Below are 23,022 nucleotides of genomic sequence, written 5' to 3'. Positions count from 1 at the left end.
AATTTGTCTGTAACACATGTGGGTCATGAATTATTAATGTTGTCCAACAAAACTAATAGAGAGTCAGTGAGTGGAAAAAATCCAGAAGAAAGCCTGGAAACACCGGAGATCCTGATTTCACTTCTGCATTTCTGGTGATCTTATATTCTTATTATAATTTATTTTTCATTAATGTCATTGTTTAATCCAGTGAAGAGATGGATTCAAAAGACAAAAGAATGAGAAAGGGAGGGTAGAAATGGAAAAAGGGGAATCCAGACAGGTTGCAGATGAATTTGTGCGCTTGGGCTGCATTGCGAGCGCTGTGGGGCTAAAGTGTTTTGGGGGCTCTTGTGGGTTTTCAGCCAATAAATCCTCTGCACATATTTAATCCAGTCAGATGTGCTGCAAGAGACGAGCGCTGGAGGATGTAAGGCCATTATTCAGCTGCCCACATCAGAGAGAGGAGCAGAAGATCTGTCTGTATGCACCCACCTCAGCAGTTATAGACACACTCAGCGCAGGACATAAAGCCAGATGCATGAATCATGGGGAGGTGTGAAAATTGAACAGTTGAAATATTGGATTTTTAATAATATTCGTGATGTCATTTGCTGTTATTTTTACAGTAACCCTAACCCTAAGAGCACAAAACTATTTTCTGATCACTTAAATTATGTTTCTAGTTTTGGTTATAATAGGTTCAAATTCTACATGCAAAAGTCTGTGGGATATTGGTTTTAATCTAAAAAAAAAAAAAAGTAACATTTTATGTATTAAGTTTTGATGTGATTGCATGTCACTTACAGGTATTGGTCTTAAGACTGTAGTAGTGAATCAGCACTGCTGTGGTTACTGTAGGTGTACTGGAATGAATTTTCACAACCGTTTGTTTGTTGTTGTTCCAAATCTATATTTGCCTGCTGCTTAATAAATTCTATAATTTTTTCAAATCACTGTCACAAACTGATATGGTTTCCGATTCATTTTATTTTTGTTCCAACTGAAACCCGTCAAAATCACAAAGAGAAACCATCTCAAAATGTCTAAACTAATAACACAACACACTTTTTTGAGGACCATCTGAGACATCACCCATAGGATTTGAATATTGTTCCTCAGCTCACTTTGAGTGCGACATCCTGGACACGTGCGCCATCTCCTGTTCATTCTTCGCAGTCAATAGAAATATATCACGTTCCCGCAATTTGTCCCATTTCCTCGAGTGCATCGACCTTTGTGGTTTACTCAGAATTCTGTAAAAGGAGAAAAAAAAGGCTTCTTTTAAATTTAAAGTTTTACTCTGTATACCCTGCGTCAATATTGGGAACTGCCATCTGTATTTATTTAAAGATTGTGACATTTTCATAGCTTGAAATAGGTTTACATTTAGCAGTTCAAAGGTTACTTGTGTATTTTGTTCTGTTCTTGGGTTTAAGTTTAAATATATTTTTCTTTAAGTAAAAATAAATAAAAAGTAAATCCGTAGGGTATATCAATATTTTGATCATTATCTTGATATATTTCAGATTTGTTACAGACAGTCTGTGCTTGAAAGAAAATTCTGTGGTAGCACAACCCTATGGCTTTTTTAAATGTTCATTTTACTGTCAGGCAATTTGGAGGGCGGCATAAGGGTCCTTGTAGCCGCCACTGTTAGCTCAGCTAGCAACTAGCAGATAGTCAGCCATTGGCCGGTCCGAGCCTGAGCACACACAGCATCCTTCTAGAAAATCACCACTTAAAGTAGAAGATAGGGACCGCTCTCAACGCTGCACAGCTAACGTCAAACACGACAAAGGAAATCTCTTTGAAGACAAAGAGTATAAAGGTAGGATGTTTGCGCGGCACAATCATATATCATTATTAAACATGATTTTGTTCAATAAATCGTCTTTAGTCAGCTTACTCGAGGCGACTGCACAAGACGAGTTGTCGCGACGACCCGAGGTGGTCTTTGTTTTTCACAGTTAACGTCGTGGACCGACGGTTTAGAACAATAACTTGCACTAACGGGGTTTTGGCAGATTTAGAAGCTGGTTTTAACTGACACCTGGTTAACTCGGTGCATTGGCCTCATATTGTTCACGAACACGCTATCGGCTAACACAATGGGACGAGGACGACTGGGAACAGTGCACTGCGCTTATTAAATTGGTTTATGTTGCTAGCTAACATCATAAAATGACCATCTTTCTAACAAAGCCAGACAAGGGAGTCCTCAACGATGCGTGACTTGGCGTTAGTTACTTCTTGCTAGCATCTGCCAATGATGTTAGCCGGTGTTTCCAAGAGGAGCTAACGATAAGGATTTCAACTTGGACTAGAAGGCCGACATTTTAATTTGCGTTAACTTCCTCTAGCAGTTTTTATTCAGGGCCTAACATGCATCTATTTGACGCTAACAGTACATGCTGCGTTTGCTAATAACTTAACAGCCAACTTAGTTTGTATCTCATGATAACCGTAATCGTTTTTATTTATGTATGGGTCCGAATAAGAGACTGTTTGATTCGTACAATCCGTCGGCGAGTTATCACTTTCGCTGGCTCAGCTTGGTGGGTTGGAACCGGCGTCAAGTTTCTTTGTGTTAATGTAAGACGTTAAGTTAAAACATCAGTGGATACACAAATGTGGCTATTAACGTAACATAAGGTAAATAACATTCTCGATAACCGCAGCATTAGACCCATATATATCAGTCCTTAGCTCATCTACAGGTGTCCACCGATCCAGACAGAAACCCAACTTGGATATTTTAATTTGATGGTGCTTACCAAAGTCGAAAGGAAAAACGAGTGCACACTTGTCGTGCTTCCATCCTCACAATGTGGCTGCGTAAATACAATTCCCCACAAGAGTAATACCGGTATACCTAGCCACTCACATCTCAACACAGGTCATAAAAGTTAAGTGATCTTGGCAACAAATAGACTGTAAAGTAATATATATGTAGCAATAAAACGTAGCAAACCTAAAAAAATCACTACGTAAAATAGACACTAAAGTGATGTAGTCCTGTACAGGTATGTGTATATATACATATATGTATATATATATAGTAAAGTATATTTGATATAGATTTCCTGCAGTACATTACCTGAATTTGTCCTTGTTTGAAATAGAGCAGTCCATGTCAATTCTCACAAAATGTGTTTTTGATTCCAGTCTGTCTGCCTTTCCTAAGACAGAAGATATTTCCTAAAATGGGCAAATATCGCAATTTTTTCTTATCTGTGTATTTAATTTCTCACCCAAAAGATGCCTTCAGCAACAGTTGGCAACAATGCTGTCCAGTCTGCCATTCCAGACCTGGGAAATGGAAGTCAGTCTGAGGCAATGAAGCAGGTTCTTGGTGTGATCGACAAGAAGGTCCGCAACATGGAAAAGAAGAAAGTATGTATAGTTCTGTAAGATTAAGAATGTGTTGTTTTATCACTGCTGTTTAACCCTGAGTAAATCTTGAGTTATTCGTATTGCATGTGTAAGATCATGTGCATACGATCAAATTTATATTTCTGTCAACAAAACACGTTGCACCAATTAATCCACATAATACACAGGGGCAGCCACTTCTCTGTCTTGGTTAATATGCAAGGTCTTGCTGATTTGTTATCCCAACTTTGATCTGAATAATATGGATCTTATCTTGTTCGTTTGTTTTATTACAATTTAAATCTCACATTTCACATTTTTCACCAAACAGTCGAAACTGGATGACTATCAGGCTAAGAAGAATAAAGGAGAAAGGTTGAATCAGGACCAGCTGGTAAGATTTGTCCAATGCTTTCTTTTTTATAATAAATAAAATAATAATCATATATAAATTATAATATCTAAATTCATCTAAATATATTTTGTAATATATATACATATATAGGCTAATCTGTAAATCTTTTTTTTTTCCATTTTATCTTTGTTTTTCTGTTAGTAAACTACCATCATTGTTATATTCTTCTCAGACTGTACTGTTCAAATTTGTCTTCGTTTTATTTGAATGGTTCACAAACCTCAACTGTCTTTTCATAATGTGCTAATAGGAGGCTTTGACGAAATATCAAGAGATCACCAACAATCTTGAGTTTGCTCGAGAGCTGCAGAAAAACTTCCTGGCATTGGGTCAAGAAGTGAGTCTTCAGTTATTACTCCTTGTAAATTGCTGATCAGACATTCATTTTAAAGCTTTTGTCAATGTGGTTATTATTATTATTTAAAAAAAACCCATTAAGATTTAGTTCCAGGTTTGCAACACTATGACATGCTGTTCATCATCTGCACTTAATCATTTTTAAAAGTCTGTATTGAAATCTTTCTTGGAATATCAGTACTTAATAATAACATACTCCACAATTCCTTGAATTAACTGGTGATGGTTGGTGATCATTGGCAACCTGTTCATTGAGATTGTAAACTAAAAAGTGCAGTTTATACCCAGTGATTCCTTATGGGTCTGCGTTTGGTTTAGGAAAACTTGTGAACCTCATTGCAATGTGTGTTGTCAGATTCAAAAGGCAGTGAAGAAGTCTGCTAGACGGGAACAGTTGCAGCGGGAGGAGATGGAACAGCGCCGGCTGAAGATGGTTTTGGAACTTCAACATTTACTGGACCAGTTGGGAGATGACAGTGTCAGACAGGACCTTAAACGATCTGATGCCACCGGCTCCCCTTTGCTCACGGACGCCGACCTCACATCCCTCGATGAGTTTTACAAATTGGTGGGACCTGATAGGAACTATGATGTCAGGTATTATGATGCCCGTGATTCTCAGTGGCATAAATATTTGTGTGTTCAACAGATAGATTTTTCTCATCACTTATCACATTCACAGGTTGACTGACCAGTATGAAGAGGCATCACTACACTTGTGGGACCTGCTCGAGGGCAGAGAGAAGGCTGTGGCAGGTACTACGTGTAAGTATGGCTCTAGATTGTCGACCACACCAACACATTTGATTTATGATTCATATCTAATATATTTCATACATAGTATGATGTACAAGTTTGAAGCATTTCAATGCTTAAAACACTAATATTCTTAAGTGAGTGCACTGGAAGTGCATTGTGGCAAGTAGGTTTTTCCAGGCATCCTAGAAAATATGGCACAGCTTTTATGTGGATTTGGGTTGTCTCCATTGCTTTATTTCAGCAACGCTCTGTGGGGCCATGGCAGCAGTTACAGTAAAAATCAGGGCAGATTAAATGCCTGATATTGCCAATGAAAAAAACATTTGCACACTACTCTGAAGTGTATCATAATACCGTTGTTTTATTTTGTGACTCCCTTCTTCCAGACAAGTCACTGAAGGACACTCTGGACAAAGTGCTGATGAGCGGTTACTTTGACAGAGCACAACCTCATCAGAATGGAACATGTCAGGAGGAAGAGGAGCAGGAGGAGCAGACTGTGGTGGCCGAGTCTAATCCAGAGGAACAGCCATCAGAACCTGGTAACTAAACATTTACCCGCATGTGTGAGATTGTATATTTGACCCATAGAGAACACTGTCTTCACTTTGCTTCTTCCTCTCCAGAAGGATTATCTAATGAAAAATTCACAGAGCCAATTAAAGTGGAGACCACAGAGGTGAGCACTCTGAAAGTACTGCCTATGGTTTATGCCCCATAACAAATAACACAGATGGTCCGTTTTCTTTTCTTGTAGCATCACATTTTTAGTATGTTGTCTTGTTGTGTTGCAGTTCGTAAACAGACAGTTCATTCCAGAAACTACATACAGCAGCACAGAAAAAGACCAAGTGGAGGAGTGGACTGTGGAGGCCCAGGTATTCTCCACTACAATTTCCCTGCAGTCCTTAATACTAAGTAAACATTTCTCAGCCTCTTGTATTTCAGTGTACTCTAATTTTCCTGTCACGTGTTTCTGTGTTGAAAGATGGTGAATTCCCTCCAGCACCAGCCCCCTCTCCAGCTGGCCCCTGAGCCAAACATTGCTGTGAACCAGGTCACTCCCTCTCCTGCCCCTGACCCAGTGGTCAGGAAGCAGGTAGTGCAAGACCTCATGGCCCAGATGCAAGGGACATACAACTTCATGCAGGTGGGCTCCAGCATATACTGTAGCACCCAGTTCCACATGGCTGTTACTGACATTATGAATACCACAATGTGCCTACTTGATTTATGTGGTGAAATCTTCAGTCATACTTGCCAAACATGACCAGAGACCTGCACACCAATACATTTTTGTGACTGCGTCTGCACTGTTGTGACACTGTTGTATTGACACATTGTCCATGGAAAGATCAACACAGGTTTAAGTACTCTGAACTGACTTTGTGGTAGTTCCTGCTTCAGTACGTGTCTCAGGAACATATTTTATCCCAGTGGCACATACACACAGCACATGCACACAAGGTGAAGACGTTATAAGCCACGCTGTTGCTGCTGGAAAAAAAATCCACGTTAATAAAGGGATGAAACTAAAAAAATCTTAGGTCAATTATTCTGAATGTGACCAGAGGGAAAATATAATAATACATTTACTCTTGCTTGGTTCTTATAGGACTCCATGTTGGAGTTTGACGGCCAGGCTCTAGACCCAGCCATTGTGTCTGCGCAGCCAATGAAGCCTGTGCAGACTGTTGACATGCAGCAGATGGGGGGCCCTTCAAGTGAGTGCCAATTTACTCTGAACAGAGTCACTCACAGACATTATATTGAGTTGTGTCTGGCCACTGCTTGTAGATGTTGGCATATCATCTTAATAAGAAGAATTTCTTTTTCATTTTCTTTCAAACAGTTCATGCTGAGTCCAGACTTCCTCAAACGACTGCAGTGTCTGGACCACAGGAATCCTCACAAGTAAGTAAAGTGAGACACGAGGAAGTGGCTGGTGAGGCTGTTCTTTGGAGTTGCCTAAAAGAGTGGTGCAGCCATTGAGTAACAAGAGTAGCACACATGTCTGTTGTATTTTGTAGAGGGTTTTCGACACATTTTCTGCGTTAAATACAACACACCTGCTATGATGTGCATTACATGGAGCTTCTTAATCCATTTGAACATTATAAAACAATTAAAGGGTGAAAAGTCCGAGATCCTATCTCCCACTGACCTCTTCACAATCCTTTTTTCCTTGCCTTCCAAAATCCCTCCTTACCCACCCAGACCTCAATGTCTCTGTCATCCGAACAGTCTCCCGCCCCATGTTCCCTGTCCTCTGCCTTCCCACCTGTCTCCAAACCCACCCACACTGGAGGCATCAATGTCAACGCAGCACCTTTCCAGTCAGTGCAAGCGGTACGCTGTCTATCTGAGTCCATTGTAACTATGTAACATGAACCTGTTGGGACTTAATACGTTCTTCTGGAAGCTGTCTGCTGCAGTAATCGTGCAAAGTGAATCAAATATAATTAAAACCAGTTAACATGATTTATTAGTAGGAGCAAAGAGTGTTCGATTATTGGTGCTTCGTCTAAATGGCCAATCATTTAACATTTCCCGAACTGCAATACACCGGACTCCCCTCGGACCTTCCACACAAATTGTGACTGCAATATTGATATGAAACAGGAACACAGAACACTTTTCTTTTCCCCTTTCAGGTATTTAATATGAATGCCCCAGTACCTCCAGCCACTGATGGCCAACCAGATGCTCTGAAGCAGCCCAGCCAGTTCCCTGGTGCCTATGGACAGGGCTTCAGCAGCCAGTCAGAGAGTACTGTAGACCAACCTGACATCCCACAGGAAAGATTACAGTCAGGTGAGTAGTGATGCACCTGATAGCGTGAGCTGGAACAAATGATACATGTTTTAAGGTTGTGTGCATTACAAAGGACTCCCAAAGTCCTAAAGCTATAGTTTATCCTGTATGAACAAAAAGTCAAAACAAGGTGTTTGCGATTTCTGGAGGCTCTGAAGCATCGCCTCTTTAAGCCCGTCTACATATTGTGTAAAGCTTTTCTTTCATCACTCTAGAGCTGACAGTTGGTCACTTGTGGATGTTTCTGGCCCCAGTTGCCTAGGTAACACTATTGTGTATCCCCACTCAAAATGGTTCAGAGTGAAACAAGCATTACATAAAAATATTGCAAGTGTATGGAAGGGGCCAACTCTTTTTGCTTTCATCACTCTGTTTGAAAATACCACCAAGGTGCCGCTTCCTCTGCATCTTTCAGCTGCATGTCTGACTGTCTATCAGTCCCTCACTGACTTGTAAAAAATGTTTCGCCTCACCGTCCAGTTGTCGGTGGGTACCAACCCCAGGACCAGGTCATGCCCTCGGCGGGAGGCCATGAAGATCCCTCTTCGGTTGCTGGATTTGGGCAGTCTGGCCAGTCCTTTTACAGCAGCAGGGCTGTGCCCAGGGGTGGACCCAGGAATGGCCGTGGCATGATGAATGGATATCGGGGCTCCTCCAATGGATTTAGAGGTACACGTGCGTTTCACACATTTAAAGTAATCATGGTGCTCAACGATGTGTTGTAGTAATACATGGCCAGTTTAAGTCATGCTTTTAATTTCAATATCATTTTTTCACCAGGGGGATATGACGGTTATCGCCCTCCTTTCTCAAATGCTCCCAGCAGTTACGGTCAACAGTTCAACACATCTCGGGACTATTCCAATAGTACCTACCAGCGGGTAAGAGCTTTTACACCAAAAAGCTCTGTATGATCATGTTCAGCATTTTAAAATTTGTAATTTTTGTAAATGCTTGTGGTTTTATCAAGGAGGGATATCAGCCAGGCTACAAACGGGGAGCTGCTCAAGGACCTCGAGGTTTGTCTCGGGGAGGTAATGCTCAAGCATTGAGGTCCTAAAGGATCCTACGGACCATCATGTTGCGCCAAGTTGAACATTCAGGATTTTTGAATGTGTCCGCCCCAGTTCACTTTTATAACAATGTTTTGTTTCTCATTGGTAATCTTATTTTTTTAACTCCTGGCCTACTTTATCAGTCAGCCTGCTTTGGTCTGTCTAGATCCTCTTAATGTTTTAACACAAAATGCTGAACATCACCACATGTAGGATTATCAGCAAGTCTGTGTGATGTTAAACAACAAATAGATATTCCTGTAAACTTGAAAGATTTCATTAATTTATTTTTTGTACAAAATAAATGCAAAAAATACCCTGCCACTGTCGATCGGAATCCATGAGAACAATTTTCTTCTGCCCTGTGCTGTCAGCCACTGTTTCCTTTAGACCTTATCATTGTCATTAAGTTTAATGCATTTAATGTTTTTTTTCTTTAACCCATTGTCACCTCCTGCGCCATCAACTCTTTGTACACTGATGTTATTGGTTGAGACTGTTTCAATAAAGTTGTGTCCTATTACCTTGTTAATGATACTACTTCCTGCTTTTTTGATTTTGTTCGCTTTCACACATTATATTGGTTTGCTTACAAAGACGTTTTTCAACTGATAATGTGTAACTATGTTACACTGTTTAGGTCGTGCATTATGAATTGATTCATCAAGTGATCAAATCAGACAAACTGAAAGATAAACCGTTTTATTATGTTGAACTGAGATGTACAGTTGTCAAATGACTCTTGTATCCAGCAGCAAGCGACCAAAAACACCACCTGTACATTTTGTGCAAAGAATAATGCAGTCTTGTTTCAGAGGAACACATGGCACACCACAAAAAAATAAAATAAAAATTATTCCATGTCTAAATTTTGTATAAAATAAAACCACAGTAAGGCAGCGATGAGTCTACTCAAAGAAAGTCGTCTTCAGCAAAAGGTGCCATTAAATCAATAACACCTGAGTACCATGGCGATAATATTCTATAAACCCCAACAGCACAGTAATAAACCAAACCAACAATGTGTGGGAGAAAGAAGCCAAGATTTTCTATTTGGGATCAAATAATACATCCAGCGGCAAATAAAATGTGAACTTAACGTAAAGAAACCAAATTCAAACAGTTTGAAAATATTACACTAGGACAGATTCTTACTTTTTTTTTTTAAACGAACTACTTTCATAAGCAAACTTCAATCAAGAAAACATTTAACAAATCCTGCAGTTGTTTCAAATAAGTAATCTGATGTTTGTGATGAAAAAATATGAAACAAGTGTACAGTTTAACTGAAAATTAACTTCAGTTAAACCAAAAATGATCACTTGCAATCAACTCATAAACAAACACAGCACATACACATCTGTGTATGACAAAACCAACATACAATTGCCAACTATACTGTGTGACAATGCAAACAGTTTCAGAGGTTCAACCCTCTGTGTGGAGAGCAGGGTGTTTGAAGATCGTTTCCATTGAAGAGTCTGCAGGTCTTTGATTATGAGTAAATCTGTTGTTTCGAGGAATTTGACATTATATTTCCAACCTAGCACCTTTATTGTAACATTAAAGCCAGCAGAGAGCACTTGCAGCTTGGCCCCAAAACGACCAGCATAATACACAATGTGTTTTTAGGCAGAGCACATATTTTCAGTTTTACAATTAAGAACATTTGAAAAATCTGTAAATATGGAACGCGATGCTTCATGGTAGGTTAACAATTTACAGCGATGACCATTAAGAAAGTAGAAAAAATGATTTCTTCACAAAGATTTTGACTGTGTGACCGGCTTCATGATGGTATCTCTAGTTATAGTTATAACATGGGGTCACAGTGGAAGGTGGAGATGAACGTTTCCTATAAAGGCCTGCCATAGTTTGTGGATGAGCTTTACCTTACGTCTTTCCCTTTTTCAGTGAACTCGTCTGAGAAGGAAATGGATATTCTGTATGTTACATCGAGTGCAGCCTTTGCTATTTCTGTCATAAAAAATCTTAAAAATGTCTCTTTCACTCAATTTCTTAAGTGTTTGAAACAGTCATATGAAACACGATCCACCACAGGTCACAGACACATTTTCTTTTAGAGGGGGGCATCTCAACAACCATGTCAAAGAAACAAAATGTTAAAGCTAAAATAAAAATCTCCTTATGCTTCCAAACAGCTGCACTATACAAATCCAACAGGCTCTTTCAGGCGGTGGAGCTACCAACATGGCACATTTTCAGGTTCTGTGCTTTGAAAGGGTAAACAGCTTAACCAAAACTATATTACTGTTTGATTGTATTAAAAAATCAAACACAATTCTTTGAAAATGTACCTATGACACACATCCACAGAGGGTCATATTGTTATTTCGTATTGTAATTCAAAGGTTACACTTATTACATCTGTGTACTTCAAACCTCTAATGTGGGTCATGCTGGTTAAAGAGGTCTTATATTCAGGTGGGACGGCTCCTCTACGTGCAGTGGAGGTTCTGCAGCTGTCTGGTTGTGAAGTTCTGTCATCACGTTTATGGCAGGCTATGCTGGTCTTGTGCAGCTTGGTGATGGCCTGGTGGTAGATCTTGGTGTGTCTGGGGCACGCCTTGTTGTGCCAAGTTCTGATTGTGATGTTCATTGTGATCCTGAGCTGTATCTTGTGGGACTTCTGGGACTTGGGGTGCAGCTTGATGCCCTTGTACTTGGGGATCTTGTTGAGCATGTAACTGGTTGTCAACTTCATGTGCCTCAGGGACAGCATTCCCTTCAACTGTAACAAAGAACCAGTTTTAAATTGTCAGTTTTCAGCCTGTATAATCGACACGTACAAAATAGGAAAATGAGCACTTACCGTGAACCTCTGGAGGGGGGTCTACTTTCTGTGACTTTAGTCGTTCCATATGTTCCACTGCCTGTAATGATGGAAATTGATATAGCTTAAAAACAACATTAGCTGAATTCATAAAAGTGTTTTTTTTTTTTTTTCAGTTAAGTCTTGAACGTTGAGACGCTGAGATTCAAACCCCTGTTCAGATCCAAGTAAATATTAACGAGGTCCAGTTAGACACAATTTCTTAAAGCAAAGGTCTGAAAGATCATATTTTTCAGCTATTTAGAGTGAAATCTATTCAATTAGCCTATTGGTTGTATCAATGTCTGAATGTAATAAATACTTGTCACATCAAATGAGTTCAGTACGATTTGAAAACGTTTCGACAATATTTATTGTCATGTAACATTCAAAATAAGAGAAAATAAATCAAATAAAAATTTGCTTCACTTAACAAAAATAAATTGAATTTCTCCTTTTCTGTTTCACGTCTTGACATAACGGTCTCACATAATATATCTTAAGACTTCTTGAACAGTTCATGTCCGTTTCTCTCCCTTTCTCCGTCTCAGTCGTCTGTTTCTCTTCCTTTGTTTTCTCTACATGTATCGTCATCTTTTTCTGTCTACCATCTTTTCATGTGTAACTTGCCTCTAACTGTGTCTGTCTGCACTAAAGACTCACAATAGTTACCACCTGGATATCATGTGGGATGGCTTAACTGTCACGCAACTGGTCTGTGTTTCCTCATCTGTTTAACCACTACCGATATCTGGGCCAGTTCTAATGATGAAAGAGTCCCGTTTTAAATCATAACCTTGTGTTTTGGCTGTAGGTCCGGACCCAGATCGCGGTCCGTCCGTTAGTGACCTTTGCTCTACAGCGTTCACTCCTTACCTGCTGCAGCTCTATTTTCTGTGCGTTCAGCTCCTGTTGCTGCCTCTCCAGCTCGTCCCTCTGTTTCTGGAGGTCAACAGCCTTAAGGTTGAGGTCCTGTTCTTGCTGAGCAAGATGCTCCTCAAACTCTCTCATTTCCTCATCTGTATAAGCCTGGTTCTGCTCCAGGGTCTGAGGAACAATGCAGAAAAGGGAACATCACTTATCACACTCCTGCTTTTTTTAACATAATAGTTCTCAGACCACTTCTAACTACTGTCAGCGTTCTCACCTCCCAGCTATCTGGCTCCAAGAATTCTTTTTTCTTTGTGGCTACCAGGAACTCGTCTAAAGAGACCAGACGATCTTTGTTAGAATCCACCTGCAAGACAGACAAAAGCAGCTTTTAGCACACATTTAACATTTTATTCTTCACTGGAAGTGTCAAGGCAATAGATAAGACATGGAGGGCTATATTAAACAAAGTGAGCCATTTGTCTTATTCATTTTCTGTTTCTGCAGTTATGCAAATGCACGATAATGACTTTAGTTTTGCATTAGTGCCACTGCTGTTTACATAGAAGTCGTTAACTTTGAAAAAGCAGTAAATATAAAATACAATAAACTAAATAAATAAAATTAAAACGAACTAAATATGTTTTCCTATTTTCATTTACAGCATTTTTATTCATTATTAAAACAATAAACATAACATAATACAAAGTATATTGTGTGTAACATACTGCACACAGTTTGTTTTCCAATATGTTGTGTACAATTATTAGCTGAAGCTAATCAGGAACCAACTTTGTTGTCTGCAACCAAATAGGATCCAGAGAGCAAACCACTGTACCTCATTCATTACATGCTCCCTCATACGTAGCCTCTCCTCCTCCATCTCCACCATATCGTCTTCTTCGTTAGTGGGGTCATAAATTTTTTCCAGCTGAAACCACAAAAACCAACAGTCGGTGCACAGATCATTCACCACAACATTACAAATGTTCAGGTGTCAGGGCTTTACCTCTTTGGTGAACAACGCCTCCAGCTCCTGCTCATCAAAGAAGCCATCTCCATTGGTATCTGATTTGAAAGACAAAAAAAGTCAGTGGTAAACATACAGACCACTTTCTCTTACATTTGAAAGCGTATTACGCTTTAACATATGCTGGTTGGTAAAGGTCTTACCATGCAGGTTGAAGAAGGTCTTCGGGTCAAAATCCTCAGGGTCTAAACCATCAGCTTCCTCCCACACCTCCTTCAGCTGATTCTGGCTACCCTGCCGCATGAAACCACAATCGCGCTTGAATTACACATCGAAACAACCCAAATCTCCCCTTTTAGCACCATGTTTTATTTACCTAAATTCTTAAAATCTATTTAAAAAAATAAATACGGCACAGATGTTGCAAAAAAAATAGGGTAATAGGGTTAGAAAATGTTTGTTTTTACTGGCTGTCACAAAACATGTTCCCTTCATGTCATGATGTCTATGTGCCTGAATCACTTACCGGGTGGTTGACTTTAGGATGGTCCGCATGCTTCTTTCTCATCTCTTCATAGTGCTCCTCTTCTTTCTGTCTTTCCTGCTCATCCAGTGTTTTCAGGTGTTCCCGTCTGTCATGCTCTTTCATCATTTCATACTTCTTGAACTCCTCATGTCTCTCCTTGTCATAGTTCTCCAGGTCTTTAGTTGCCTGGGTGCAGGTGAAAAACATTTAAATGCTGAACAAATTAACATTTAATGTACATTGTTTAATGTTATTGTTGGAAGCCCATCTTGAAACCAGAGATCTATACTGTAGTATCCTACCATTTACCAAAGCTTCTGAATGCAAAATGAATTTACTGCTGGACAGTGACCAAAATGAATGAAGCCAAGATGTTCATTGTTATCAACTACATATATCACAACATCATCTTGTTTGTAGACAAAACAACAAATGGTATGTGCACTGCCGTTTTGAAGTATTTCTTAGGGGGAAGGTTAAAAAAATAGTTTTCCCATTGAAATCCATCTTAATTTAAAAGATCATAAAATTGCTGGATTGATTTTTTAAAAATATATTACATTCCCCCCTTCCTGTCATTAGAAATATCACTGCGGTCTCTCAAGACTGGTTTAGCACAACAAATTCTGCAAGAACGTACAGCACACATGTGAGGAGGATCCAGAAACATGACAGAAGCTACAGCTTAGAGAACAACATCAGGTCTGAAACCTGATGTGTGGAAGCAAAAGCAAAGCCATACGCAAGATGTGCCAACTAGAGGCAAATATACATTATGGGTTTCAATATACCAATATATTGACTGACTGACTAAAATCAAAATCTTTCATAACTAGATAAATTGTTTCAAAACTGAAATATCTCTAAATGAAGTGATATTGAAACGAACGAGTCAAATTGATTCAGGAACTCTATAGCGATCCACAGCCCGAGTCTCCCTACAGCAGCGCTCCACCTGAGCCAAGACACAACACCTCCCACGGTGAAGTATAAATTAACAATGAGATTTACCGATTTGATGAGGCGATCCAGGTCATCCACTTCAAATGTGTGCGGGTTCATGTGGTTCACGTACTCAAACTGTTTGAGCAGAGCCTGGTGGTCTACTGCAATGTCTGTTCAGAGGGTTGTTGACATTTACACAAAACATACTAATATACAACACAGCTTTTTTCATTTTGTAATGTACAATTCAAGATGTAGCATTTATCATTTAAAGGGAAGATTAATGTTGTTGCACATCATACCATTCCCTCCTTCAAGATCCTGCTTGGCCTTAATCAGCGTCCGCAGTCGGCTGACCTCCTGCCTTTTCAACTCGTCTAGTTTTGTTCTGACATGATGGCTGACAAAGTCCAACTCTTTGGCCAGCTTACCTTGCTATATTTTAAGCAAATATATTTCTAGCATTAGTTAACACTTGACAAGAAGCATTCTGTTAAAGCATAACACATCTAGTTTTTTTGCCTTTGTTTTGTGCAAGATAAAAAGCAGATACCTTAATGTCTTCCATGTCTGTGTTGTGGAGCTTTTCTCTGAAATGCTGATCTTTCTCTAGAAAATCGATTACTTCTCTGAGGTAGCGGTCATAGTGGAGTCCAGTGTCCTATAAAATGTAACAAATAAAATGTCACGTAGAACCAACATTTAACATATTTCAGATAACATCCTGCATTGATCAGCATTTGTTTAATGTTACTTTGCATAATAACACATCATTGTGTTTATGAGAGACTGATGTACCAAGAAATGTATAAGTCAATGAAGGAATATATTTCTCCTGTGAGATATAGGTATGTATATAACAATACATATCTGCTGATGATCAGTATAACAGATGTTGGATGCAGAAACAACAGGTTTTGTCATCTATAAACTAAACTGTCAGTGCCTTCTGAAAATTACAATTTACACCAGCTGTTCTGTAAGACCACTTACTTATTATCCCATAAAAAGCAATGTTTTCTCTGGCCCAGAAATGCTTAAATGTAGTGCGCTTTCACAGAAAACAACGTGAAATAAACATAAAATAACATAAAAAAATAAAAAAAATAAAAACAAATAAATCATATTCCATACACTCCTCACACCTCAGGACAGGATGTACATGGTATTTCTGTTACCTCTTGAGCTAATACGTCAATATATATTTAATATGGACAATCCTGAGGTAGAAGGTGGGTGTCTCTGGCCCTCAAAAAGCTAATTTGGAACTGCTGTGCTGACAATGAAATGGACAGCTTAGAGCCAAGTGTCTAAGTAACATATTCTAATTATAGTGCAATAAGAAACCTGGCTAGCTGTCTTCTATTTAAATTAGTCTGACACGTACCATATACTCACTTGTTTGCTGCCTATAAACCAGCTAATAACAGTAACACAACTGTGTAACATCAGGGTTGCAGCTAGTAATGTAGGTTGATGACTTTCTGGACAATAAATTACCATTTACTGTACAGACACAAAACTGGAAATGACCATTAAAAGTCCACATAAATTCTCATATGCTTTCTCAGTAGTACTATCAAATTAGAACAAATGTGGACCTCATGATGCGTCAAGTGAGTGTACAAATTACCATATATGAGAAACTGCAATGTCCAAAATATACTTCTTATTTTATCTTGTGTCCTCTTACCACATTCGCTGGAGGCTCTTCCGGAGCCTTCTCCGGCTCTTTGACTTTTGTTTTGTCTATACTGATGGGGACCGCATCTAAACACAGCGGCTGGACCAGGAGCAGAACCCAGCAGGTAAGGAAGGCCCGGCTCCAACTCATCTGGAAATTGTTATTATTATAATTACAACAGTGTTATATTAGTCAAACTTTTGTTAACAATTTAAATTATGCGAAGGCAACGTGTCAGGGCGTGAAAAAGCCTCATTGTGCGTCCAGCTTCCTCATTTGGTCTTATTCAAACAGCCCCCATTGACAGAATGATACTTGCTAGCTAATAATAACAGCCAGAGGAAGCGGTTAGCTGTAGCTCTAAGAAGTGTCAAGCACCATAAAGTCACGTCGTCACTTAGCATTATGATGAGCGGCATCCATAACTTGTTACCGGCACCAAACATCATGTAAAAAGCTTCACTGAAGAGCCCCATAGAGATGTCAGTTGTATCCTCACTTTAGTATAAATCATGGACCTCATCTGCTCTGCTGTCCTCCGCTTCCTCTCGCTGCTTCTGACTGAGCTGGAGACGAGATGTTGAGATGAGCCGAGAGCTAGCTTGCTAGTCAGCATGTTAGGTTGTGTGCTTGCTAGCGTCCAGCTGATTGGTCAGCTCAGCTGTCTGTCACACGGACGAGCAAGTTTCGTTGCACTGACTCGTACGTGGCGAGATGACGATGGAGCAGGTGGGCGGTTCCTTCTTGTTTCCGATCAAAGAGCGAAGGTCTGTCACTGCAATATTGGTCAAGAAATCAATCGGAGAGTTGAATATTCATATCTAGGGGAGTATACCATGGAAGTGTTCGCATCGTTTCGGTGTCCAAACTAATATTCACGGAATTACCTTTCACAGGTAAGACTCAACAATTACCTTTGATGGTATTTGACCAATAATGTGAATGATTTTCGTCATGATAACATCGTTTTTAGAGCGTAATTTGCTTTGTTGTTTAAAATGCAATGCAAAATTCATTCATTTCATTTGTTTAATAGTATTTTTCTTTATTTTGCACACTGTATTATATCTATTAATCAAAACATATACAGGTAATAATCTCAGTTAACATATCCATAGTCGGAAAGAAAACAGGAGTAATAACAATCTTATGATAATGTTACCAACGTTACTCCTTATTCAGAACATGAATGAATTAATCCGTGAATTATTTTTGCCAAACCTACCTTCAAACAATGAAGTTGTCATTCTGTTTTATTAAATTGTCTCCAATATTTTCGTTAGATTGTTGTTGTTGTTATGTGCTTGGTTAACTTTTGTCAAACTGTACAGGTTTCCAAAAGATACTGTTAAGAGGAGAGAGTGGGAAGTCGCTGTCCGGATGGAAGGGGTTTCTGCCAGGTGGTCTTCCGCACTCTACAGTGATCATTTCAAGCCTGAGGACTTGACAGAACAGGTCAGACAGTGAGGATCAGAGATGGAGCTAATCCTTCTGTATTCAGTTTCCCAGCTCACCTCCAAAGGGTATGTATGTCTCTATAGGTTGTAAGACAAATGAATGCCAACCTATGCAACTTTTTTTAGAGTGTGAAGGAATCGCTTATGTACTTTGTAACACACTATTTTATCTTTCACTTTAGCCTATTTAGCCCAGGACAAGTGAGAGTTCAAAGAAAGCTCAAGAGAGTCTGTCAGTGGACTGTTCACAGCTTGTCCAAGACACTGATGAGCCCCTGCCTGTGTCTAATGTTGTGAGTACCAAACACTGGACATGCCCCAAACAGCTCATTTCACTTGTCATGTTCAAATCTCTTGTCATCCCTGCTACATCCAACTCTAGCACTCTTTTCAGACATATTTTCTTTGACTGTCATTTCTTTCTACTAGGACCACTCCTACCTTCATCATGTGATGATGTGAGGACCAGACTCATTGATGCCTTGGCTGGGGTGGAGAGTCTGGAGAAAAACAAAAGGAATGCAGTGGCTAGAGAAAGGAGGGCAAAGAACACAGTGCACAGTTTACTAGAGCATCTTAGAGGGAAGACACTCATAAATGAAGACCTGAAAGACAAGCTTGATTCATACTCAGGTAAAATTAAAATGCAAATTTGTTGAAAATCTAAACTTAGTGGAATTATACTTTTGTGCCTTTGTACTGTTTTTGCCAATAAGATAAGATAGTACTTTATTGATCCCCATTGGGGAAATTTAAAAATAAGGTAACCATGGCTTAAAGTGCTCAGGTTCAATGCCTGATTTAGAACTGTTTTAATTTCATAGAATACTTATTTCAGTACATATTTCCTCCTGGACAACTGTGAAAGTGTTGTGCCTGTGTGTTTATGCTTTCTCAGGATGCTGGAATAATAAGCCTTCAGCAGCCAGTTCCATGGTGTGGTGTGGGGTGCTTCGAAGCGCATCAGGAAATGTGGTGGTACAAGATGCGACTGTCTTCCTGTCTGCTCTTGAAATGTCATCTTCCCCCACAGCAGAAGAAACCGAAGAGCTTCCATCCCCTTTCACAAACATTTCTGCAATTGAGCGTGACCACAGTTGTCTGCCAACCCGCTTTGGTGGCCTTGTTGACAGGGCCCTAGTCTACATCTCAGGGTTTGTGTTTCGGCAAATTTTAAAGAAGCTATTGTGTGATGTGTGCCGTGGTAACTTGGTGACTGATGCTGTACCTGCATCATTTGATCAGAGCTACCACTTACTCAAACTAAAAAACATAGGGGGGCTAATGGTTCCATCTGAGGGAACAGTGAGGGTGTTCAGATCAGATGAATGTTACATTCACCAGTCTTTGTCCCGACAAGCTGTCAAGCTGTCCTCCATCAGTCAGTTTGTACGGGCTGATGTTGGTGCTAAGGATGTGTTTAGTCTACGTGGCCACATTCAGGAAACATGTGGAAATGACAACCATGACAATGTGCTGATGTCACTTTGTTTGCTGATGTTTCCGTGTTCCACAAACTAAGACTGCACCACATTGCCAAACTGAACATGCTGCAATTACAGAAAACTTCTGCAACTTCTGTAAAAGAAACATGTCTATAGTTTCCATAACCTGCACGTGTTGTTGTTTTGAATGATTTTTGTTGCCTGAAAATGGCCAAAGAAATGAAAAGAAATATGAGAACATATGTTTGGGTTTTGGATATGCTGACATGTCACACCATCGGGCCAATCCGTTGGATGATGCTTTAGGTATTTATGACTGTGATTAATTGTCCCCTTTATTCTTTTGACTTTCCATCTTCTTCTTTGACTTTTCCTCTCTAGTCCGATGCCTAGTCATGTCCGATCATGTCACGTCTCTTATGTCATGTCATCCATTGGGGGTTAAAAAAGTAACAAACTTGTTTTTCCAATGTAAGGAGTAGAAAGTACAGACACTGTGTACAAATGTAGGGTTAGCACCTAATGCAGTGTAAATAAAGCCTATATTTCTTGATCAGTCCTTTTTTTTCTGATCAATAACATATTTATTTTCTTATCTAAGTACCTAGATAGAACAATGTGGTAATTTTGATTATTGTACTGACAGAATGCAGGATGTTAATACATTTTAAAATATTTTTTTTCTTGCATTCAAGAAGGTAGATACAGACTTATTAAGTGCAAAATGCAGAAGGCATCACACACTTCATTACACAACCATATTGGCATCTAAATGCTGCAACTGGTCAAGATGGCAACATTTAAACATAATTTTTAAATTGATCATTTTATACATATGTAAATGCAGTGGTGTGGTGTATAAAATAACATGAAATAAGAATGGACATTGTTTCTACAAGTGCCTCAAAAATGTGCAGTACAAGAGTAAATAAACTACTTCTTTGTGTAGTTTTGTCTGTGGCAGCAAATTTCAAGGTCATGACTCAGAAGAATTGTTTGCAACTGACACCCTAAACTTCTAAAAATAAAGAGGGTGAACATCAACTTTTAGTTCATTCAAGAAGCAGCAGTCAGTGATTAATTGGTCCAAGTCCACCTCTCACCCGAGTCCTGCACTCTGGCCTCATGGGGAGATCTTACATAAAACCCTGTGGCTGTGCTACACAGATGCTCAGGCTCCTCTCGAGGCACTCATCACCTCACAGCCTGATGAAAACTGACTGTTTTTTGGATGACTTTCCATTTCTCCAGATTTTCTCTCGGTTTCATTGCCAATTTCCTGTTTATTCAAAAACCATTCCCAAAAAACTACTGCTTTCTCCATCTCCTATATGTTGATACCATGTGTTCATTTCTAATCAACATAGAAAATGATTTTTATCATTTGTTTCACAAGTGTATAAATAATCCACTGGACACAGATCTCTAATATTTGGGACCACGAGGCTCAACTCAAGACAGACTGAAAAGCTTATGAATATCACTGTGTGCGCAAGTAGTGCTTCAAGAGATGTGGGTAGTGAACATCATTCAAACAGATTTGCGTGCTTAAATATAAACTTTCCAGAAGATGGCGCTGCTGTTGAGTCCACGATGCCGTCCTTGATGCTGAATGGATGGATAGAGGTGCATGCAAATTAAATATGCCGAAGGATACAGGATCTAATTGGTTCTTGATTAAAATTAGCTGCGGAAATTATGATTCATGTTATGTTAATTGATCTTAATTATAAACATATAGTCCTATAGTCTAATTTAAGAAGAATCAGATACACTTTTGCTGTTGTATCTCCTTGACCAGCTGCTTGGACATGCCTGGGAGTTTTAAAAACATTAGCTAGAATTATGAGTGCTGGAATAAAGATCCAAAAAGACAATTTATAAGCTTTGGCAGGGACATCAAGACAATGAATCTAATTTCTATCTGGAAAAGTGAGCTTACGACTAAATATAACATCCCTGCCCTGTAGATGTCAGTGTAATCGTTCAATGAGCTGGGAGGCAATTAATCAATGCCTTAGATTATAACCAAAATGGAAAGAGAAAGAAAGCTAAAGCAGATGGGGAAGATCAGCAATTCCTTTTAATCAACAGCTAAACAATGATTAAATGTGCTGCACAATGAACAGGAGACTACTGTCTAAACATTACCCTGCACAGTGTGTTAATAATTCAGGCACTCTGGGACACCTGTACACACTATTTTATATGCTTACTCTGCAGGAATTAAGGGCTACTAAATACCTACTAAAAAAGGTATTTCAGAAAAAACGTGATTGATTTCCTATGGGGCCTTCTGCCAGATGAATTAAGATCCAAACTACTCCTAGTTGAAGAGCTGAAAGTCCAGACAAGAGGATCTTACTCATTTTCTGCTAAGCACCTTTAGCTGTGATTCAGCGGGAGGAGGCTCTCGCAGGAGAAGACAATAACATTGAGTCACCTTGCTGCATTGTGAGCCTCTGGCAGCCAAGAGGCAGGATTCAGCAGCAGAGACTGTACTGCAGAGCTGCACTGGACTGCGCAGCAACTACGTGTGTATTTGAGTGTGTAAATTAGTATATATATTAATGGATGTCTGTGTTGTGGGGATGGTGATAAATTATGACAAGGTCAAATAACAATGACTGCGTGTGGCTATGGGATGATTACACTGCTGTATGTATGATGTTGCAGGTGCTCTGTCCTTCATTTTGCAGACTGGCTGAGGAATGCACAACAAATTAAACCAAATTTAAGTAGTTGCTGGAATTATTGATGAATATATAATGTTTATTCCCATTTACTGGTCTCTGCCACTTTCTTTACCCTGCAATGCTGAGCTCTGGCTCCCCAAATGCAGCATATTTTCGTCTCCAGTCTGTTGTACTTGGGTGGTGCTGTTTAGATACTATGACAGATTTAATAACTCATTTTATGACTCACAGGTTTGGTCAAAATAACACACAGACGAGAGGGTGCTTTTCAACTGGCGACTCATCCACTGACCCACTTCACCCCACAGAATGTACACTTGTCCTGTTAATAAGTGATTCTTAATTAATCCTTCTATTTAAACTGCAGCCAAGCCTTTTCTCAAGATTTCATTCAATTAACAATTATTTCCTTAAGTGGTCAGTTATTACAAACCCCATAGGCTTACACAGTTTCTTACAGAGAAATATGAAAGCAAGGAAAATCCTTTTACTTTCTGGCTTTTCTGTCATGCAGAAAATACTTTAGGAGGATTACAGCTGGATTCTGCACAGACAATCTACTATAATGGGGTTTTAGAGGAAATATTCTTATCACCCGCTATCTTTGAAGAACAGTGCCTTAAACCACTGGGAAAGAAGAATCAACAGAGCCTCAGCAAAAGAGAATCACAGATCAGATATTGATAATGTTGACAGATGTTTTTCTTTCTCGCTCTGCTCTCTGGCCCCTCAGCATTCTTCTTTCACAAAGGACACATTAAGATTACTTTCATACACGCAAACCAGACATAACATTATGACCACCTCCCTAATATTGTGTAGGAGTCCCCTGTGCTTCCAAG

At 39.4% G+C, this 23,022-nt stretch overlaps 2 protein-coding genes and 1 long non-coding RNA gene across 6 annotated transcripts; 2 read left to right on the top strand and 1 right to left on the bottom strand.

Annotated features, from left to right (window-relative positions):
• Nucleotides 1–1,642: 1,642 nt before the first annotated feature.
• Nucleotides 1,643–9,291, top strand: caprin1a (cell cycle associated protein 1a). Of its 4 annotated transcripts, none has more exons than XM_047579985.1 (17): nucleotides 1,643–1,810; nucleotides 3,241–3,375; nucleotides 3,686–3,748; nucleotides 4,020–4,106; nucleotides 4,482–4,723; nucleotides 4,809–4,891; nucleotides 5,272–5,427; nucleotides 5,515–5,564; nucleotides 5,680–5,763; nucleotides 5,874–6,035; nucleotides 6,501–6,609; nucleotides 6,738–6,799; nucleotides 7,103–7,234; nucleotides 7,540–7,699; nucleotides 8,180–8,368; nucleotides 8,480–8,580; nucleotides 8,670–9,291. In XM_047579985.1, exons 2-17 carry the CDS (start codon nucleotides 3,241–3,243, stop codon nucleotides 8,757–8,759), a joined length of 1,905 nt encoding a protein of 634 aa, XP_047435941.1. In that variant the 5' UTR covers nucleotides 1,643–1,810; the 3' UTR covers nucleotides 8,760–9,291. The 4 variants fall into 4 exon arrangements, with proteins under 4 accessions (XP_047435941.1, XP_047435942.1, XP_047435940.1 ...); XM_047579986.1 differs by having other exon boundaries at nucleotides 5,512–5,564; nucleotides 7,130–7,234; XM_047579984.1 differs by having other exon boundaries at nucleotides 5,512–5,564.
• A 149-nt stretch (nucleotides 9,292–9,440) lies between these two features.
• nucb2a (nucleobindin 2a) lies at nucleotides 9,441–17,238 on the bottom strand. The gene is made up of 13 exons (XM_047579988.1): nucleotides 17,082–17,238; nucleotides 16,592–16,732; nucleotides 15,452–15,559; nucleotides 15,201–15,333; nucleotides 14,965–15,068; nucleotides 13,954–14,139; nucleotides 13,631–13,721; nucleotides 13,467–13,525; nucleotides 13,296–13,388; nucleotides 12,735–12,824; nucleotides 12,464–12,634; nucleotides 11,588–11,648; nucleotides 9,441–11,506 (listed from the first exon to the last, which is right to left on the bottom strand). Exons 1-13 carry the CDS (start codon nucleotides 17,196–17,198, stop codon nucleotides 11,268–11,270), a joined length of 1,593 nt encoding a protein of 530 aa, XP_047435944.1. The 5' UTR covers nucleotides 17,199–17,238; the 3' UTR covers nucleotides 9,441–11,267.
• An 86-nt stretch (nucleotides 17,239–17,324) lies between these two features.
• Nucleotides 17,325–20,432, top strand: LOC125005045. The gene is made up of 5 exons (XR_007112411.1): nucleotides 17,325–17,478; nucleotides 17,914–18,105; nucleotides 18,222–18,332; nucleotides 18,469–18,672; nucleotides 18,938–20,432. It is a non-coding gene; the product is annotated as an uncharacterized LOC125005045 (long non-coding RNA).
• The last annotated feature ends 2,590 nt before the right edge of the window (nucleotides 20,433–23,022 follow it).

Source organism: Mugil cephalus, chromosome 3 (genome assembly GCF_022458985.1).
Source record: "Mugil cephalus isolate CIBA_MC_2020 chromosome 3, CIBA_Mcephalus_1.1, whole genome shotgun sequence".
Taxonomy (NCBI): domain Eukaryota; kingdom Metazoa; phylum Chordata; class Actinopteri; order Mugiliformes; family Mugilidae; genus Mugil; species Mugil cephalus.
Note: the sequence above shows the minus strand (reverse complement) of the source record. Positions and strands in the feature narration are given on the sequence as shown.